This window comes from Octopus bimaculoides, chromosome 6 (genome assembly GCF_001194135.2).
Source record: "Octopus bimaculoides isolate UCB-OBI-ISO-001 chromosome 6, ASM119413v2, whole genome shotgun sequence".
In the NCBI taxonomy this organism is placed as follows: Eukaryota; Metazoa; Mollusca; class Cephalopoda; order Octopoda; family Octopodidae; genus Octopus; species Octopus bimaculoides.
In genome coordinates, this window is record NC_068986.1 from 77,447,772 (window position 1) to 77,453,610 (window position 5,839).

The 5,839-nt window shown below is 34.3% G+C and overlaps 1 protein-coding gene across 2 annotated transcripts in view; it reads right to left on the bottom strand.

Annotated features, from left to right (window-relative positions):
- Positions 1-47: 47 nt before the first annotated feature.
- LOC106884336 (voltage-dependent T-type calcium channel subunit alpha-1I) overlaps positions 48-5,839 on the bottom strand; it is an 894,587-nt gene continuing 888,795 nt past the window's right edge. For both annotated transcript variants that reach the window (XM_052968893.1, XM_052968892.1), the window contains one exon: positions 48-2,025. In XM_052968893.1, the coding sequence (XP_052824853.1) occupies positions 704-2,025 (1,322 nt within the window). In that variant the 3' untranslated portion in view covers positions 48-703. The remainder of the gene's footprint in view (positions 2,026-5,839) is intronic.

The window sequence follows — 5,839 nt, forward strand, 5'->3', positions numbered from 1 at the left end:
TATATATATATATATATATATATATATATATATATTATATACCTATATGAGTATGTGTGTGTGAGTGTATGTTTGTGCATATATGGCTGTATGTGCATGTACACATACACATACACATGTAAACCTATTGGATAGCGTGAGTTTAGTTTCATATTTTGCTAAAGGATGGCAAATAATTAAGTAAGAATTTTATGAATCTCTACTAGTTGAAAATTTGTTTGGAGTGACTGACCATGTGAGAATTTTTTTGTATTTTGTATCTAATTGCTTCAAGAGATATCTCATATATATATTCTTTCATCAAAATATTTCAAATTAAAACAGTTGTTTTATGTTTCTTTTCTTTTAAATTCATCATACAGTATTTTATATTTTGCTTTTTCTTCTTTCATTATTTTCCTCTGAAGAATTTTTTTAGAAAATCCAAGGAATATCGATGTAAAGGAAACATTCTAACAAAATAGATATTTAAAATCCTAGAAATATTTGCAAAACAAAAGCAGAAAGAAATTCTGAAGGATACCAATGAAATTGATACAGTTATAGAGAAATAAAAAAAGAAACAAAACTTCAAACAATAGATAACTGAGAGTAGAAATAAATAAAACATTAAGGAATACTTAAAGAGGATAAATAAATAAATAGGTAAGTAGATGTTAGATAGACAATGAAATACAATGGACACAAAGAAGAAAAGCATTTGTCATACAAGTTCATCACCTTGATAACCAGGGTTAGTGGCACTATCATAAAATTGTTCGAGTGAAGAACTTGTTGAACTGACACAGCTAAGTCTACGAGAGGGCAGTGTTGGAATAGAATGTTGCACCTGTTGCTGTGATGATGGCACCATCAAGTGCGTCTCTTCAACTGACAAATTAGTTAGTCCTACTGATGTGCTGGGAACAGGAGTATTGTCACTGACATGGACATTGCTTGGGCTGCTTGTAGCATTACTTGCTTTTAAGGTGGCAGTTGGGAGAAAGTCTTTGGGTTCAGCAGCAAGTTCCACATCAGAGTGCGTTGACTGGGATTCCAGAAGAGACGAACCTGTTCCAGCAGCCCCCTCTGTATCATTTGAGTTATTTGATGTCTCCCCCAAAACAAAACTAGAGTTATCAATTCCCGGCTGACTGCTTCCGCCTCGAGAATGGTAAGGATAGTCTAACATGTGCAAATTGTTTTCTCGGCTGGAGGTAGCAGTACCAGTTTTTGATTGACACTGTTGCAAGTGTTCAGTATTATAACCTATGTTGTGAAGTAGCTGTGTGCTGTCACTTATCTCAGTTAGAGTCAGTGAGGGAGAATGCTGTGAAAGTTCTGAGAATACATTTCCAGACTCTTGTGATGCATAAACACTAAGTGTTGGCTTCACATCATCATCCTCTTCTTCCCCAGTAATTTTTTTAACCTCTTCATCACATTCAGCTTCTTCATCAGCCCAATCATTTGACATTGTTTCATCAAACTCAGATGCTGATTCCACTGAATCTTGTCCATAAGTACAGTGTGGCTGCTGTTTCGAATGAAAAAGAGCAACTGTACTATCTTCTGTTGATGCGCATTTTGTTTTTAAGAATTTATCTCTGATTCTTGTATATTTGGCTCCAGTACTTTGACTCCGAAGTAAGTGACGTGAATGACGTTTAGAGGGTGAGTCAACTTTGTTAATATCTAAAAAATTTAAATTATGTCCAAGGTGAGGGTGTGAACGTGCATGTTGTTGAGAACTGTGTCTTGGATCAAACTCTCCATCAGATGAATGCTGTACGTTAGGAAAACTTTGATTGACAAAATTCCATGGCCACTTAAGAGAATTTCTCCTAGGTGTAGCAGTTAATTGTTTTGTTTGGTCTAGATCTTGGTCTGTTCGATCAGTAGGAATTGTTTGTATATATACTCCTTTCAAAGCACTATTTGATCCTGAGCTTGACGATGTTGACGAACTGTAGGTTGTTGGACACATCATTTGAAAAGCTGAATTATCCACGGCTAAAGACGAACAATCAGGACCACAATAAAGACCTGCAATTAAAACGATTAGTTAATTAATATGAATGGTAAAATTTTTGGTAATATTACTGTTTTTCAATCATTAACATATTAATATATAAAAGAGAATTGAATTAAACCTTCATACTCATTTCTGAAACTATTTTAGAATTGTTGAGATATATACGACAAGATAATTCTCGTAACACTATCAATCTACACTGAAGTAAAAAGATTTAAGTGTAAGTTATTATACTTGAGGTGGTGAGTCAAAAGTAACTTTTAACTAATTCCAGAAGATAGTACAGTTGCTCTTTTTCATTCAAATACGATAAAAGAAATCTTAATGAAATTTATTAACAGAAAGGGTTAGAGAAAGTGCCCCTGGAATTTCCATCAAATTAAATGGTAATATGCCGAGCAAGAATGAGTTCGATCTTTGGCAGCCATGGTAACACCTTCAGACATGGTTTAGTCTTATTGGACCTACTCAACGAAGCACAGTTCACTTAATGCTACCAAAATCTTCAAACAGCAAATAAAAGTAGTTTTTTTGTGTCAAGTACATATGGGTATAGAATGATATATTTTGAGATAATGACAGACTGTAAATTATAATGGAGAAATTAATAAAGCTTAAACATGTGGTTTATATAAAAATCCCAGATATCAATATGACAATGATACAAAAATAATAGACACTTGATATCTAAGCATTCTTTAAGCTATTGTTTCTATGAAGGATGATATAAAAACCTAAATTATCATTGAGAGTTAAAAAGCTATATTGATTACAAAACAGAGCTATTTGATTGTGCTAATTTTTTATGTAGCTTGATATGTGTGTGTGTGTATCATATGAGGGTGAGTATGTATGTATGCATGCATGTATGTATGTATAACAAACATGATATGGATAGGATAAGAAAAAATTATGCAAAATATTTAGCCAATTAGCTCTAAGAACTACAATTAGTACTAACCTTAAAGAAGTCAACTTCCTAGATATTAACGTGAACCTTAGCACAGACAAATTTAAACTGTACCTCAAACCAAATGAGGAAGCCTTGTACATAGACATAGGCTCCAACCACTCACCAGCAGTCATTAAACAATTAGTTAATAACATTAGTAGGCATGTCTCCAATCTATCCACTGATAAAGACATTTTTGAAAAGGCTGCCCCATACTATAATGCTGCATTAGAAAGGTCCAGCTTCAAGAATAGCATAAACTACATTGAACCAAATACAGATACATCAAGAAGATATAGAAAGAGGAAAATCTTATGGTTTGATTCATCTTAGAGTATGAATGTAGCCACTAAAATAGCTAGGAAATTCTTAAAATTAATGGACAATCACTTCCCATATTCACACAAATACCATAAGACCTTCAACAGAAACACTGCTAAAGTTAGCTATAGTTGGCTCCCCAATATAGGGTTAATAATACTCAACCACAATAAAAATAAACACACCAGAAATACCCCCAAAAGACACTGCAACTGTAGATCTCTAAACCACTTTCCTCTAAATAATAACTGTCTGAAAAAATCATGGATTCCAACAGAGTAACAAAGGCATAGATTGGAACAACGGGCAACTCATTCAAAAAAAAGACACACACATCACTTGATGTCATTCAGGGATGAGAATAAAAGACATGCCACACCCCTATCCAATATGATATGGACATTGAAAGAAGGAGAAGTAAGCAACCACCAGATAATATACAGAGGACAGGGTATCAAGTGTGAGCTCTGTATCACTGAAAAGCTAAATATCATGCAGTCAACAGGTAACATATTAAATATTAGGGATGAAACCTCTCCCTGCATACACATGCAATATTTCACATTCAAACACTTCAAAGAGGAACCAGCATGCACACCACCAATCACACCAGGATAATTTCTTTCCCTGAATGTCAACATTGAATATATACAACACAGAAACTCCACATATAGAAGACACCTGCCCAAGGAGTTATACAATGGAACTGGACCATGTAACTGAGAAGCAAACTTCTTACTACACATATACAAGCACACATATATAAATACAAAAGAGGTTCTTCCAAGCCATTTTAGGTCTTTCTGATGGGCTAAAATTAACGTAGTTAACATTCAGTTTGAATTGGTAGCTTGATTGAATTGGTACATATAAAGAGTAGAGGAGCAAAATAGTTTAGTAGGAAATTCTGAAGGTGGAAGAAAAAATAGGTGATTAATTTGTTACTATCATCATTGTTTTTCAGTGCTGGTTTGAGTTGCATGAGACTTTTTGAAGCAGTATTCTAGGGCTGGATGCCCTACCCAATGCTAACTCTTACTTGTTTTCTAGTAAGGTATTTTATTTCACTGGTTTTTCACATGTCAAACTGCTAAGGTGTGGGATATATCATTTATGATGGACAGAAAACAAATGAAACCACAAAGCAGTGTCAATGCAAAGATTCAAAGAGACACTAACACACATACATATACAAGTAGACACACAGACAAACATTGGACTTCCATCCAATTGTCATTAACTAAATTTCATTCACAAGACATTAGCCAACCTGAAGCTGTAGTAGGAGATACTTGTCCAAAGTACCATACAGTGGGACTGAGGTTAAAATGATGTGTTTGTGAACTGTTTGTGTTATGTAGTAGCATATAGATATTGATTATGAGGCTGCTTATCAATCTTTTTACATTAAATTTATTGAATGGTATACTTTTTCCATGCCTTGACATTGTGCAATATTTGAAAATGAGTGTCACTATCATACAAGCAATACCAATAGTTTCTGAATGTGAAAATATGTCCAGTAATGGAAAATTGTTATTTTGCTTGGAAACAAGTGAGGATTGGCAACGAGGGCACCTGGCTGTAACCTCATCCTTAACAAATTAATATCAGATTTATACTGGCTTTCAGTTACATTATCACTGACAATTACTTCATGTTTTACAGATACAAATAAGTGATATTCAACAACTTGTTTATTTCACACCTGTTTTTCCATACATGAATGGGTTAGAGTAATACAACCAACCATACTTTTTAGAAAATTTGATAGCAGAAAAATGGTGCTTAGTATGCCATAATTTCTTCAAACAGTACTTCCCAGGATTTATATTCTCCTAAAGACTAGCTTAATGAGATCTAAGGGATGCCTCCTTCCCATTGGTCTTACAGTGTGCTGGATACCAACCCAGAATTTCTGATATCACTCAATTGTCACTGACCCTACAGTGGGCTTATCCATCTTGTTTATTTTGTCCTGTTGGATTTCTGGTAACATTCCTCATCAGGCTAGCCTGGTGAGGGTGATTGCTTAGTTGCCATTAACCTGATCATGCAACAGGTTGTACTGGTTTACATATACACATACACATGTGTAGCTGTATGTATCTAGTCCAGAATATTAACTTGTCAACCTCCATGCTGGAAAAACTAGAAAACATTTAGATTCAAAATAAAATATAATAAGCCAGATTTTGTTTTGGGAAAAATACAAACAAGAAAACAAGAAAAATAAATTTGAGCAAAGTGACCAGTGAATTTATAGGTTTCCAACAGGTAAGTGGTTAAATATTCTTTCCTTCATTCAAAATATCATCATCATCATTTAATGTCAGTTTTTCATGCTGGCATTGACTGGATGGTTTGACAGAATTTGGCAAGTTACATGGCTGTGTCAAGCGTTAATGTCTACTTTGGCATGGTTTTTACAGCTTGACACCCTTCCAAACACCAACCACTTTACAGAGTGTACTGGGTGCTTTTTATATGACACTGGCAGCAGTGCACACACACACACACATATAAATATATATATATATATATATATATAT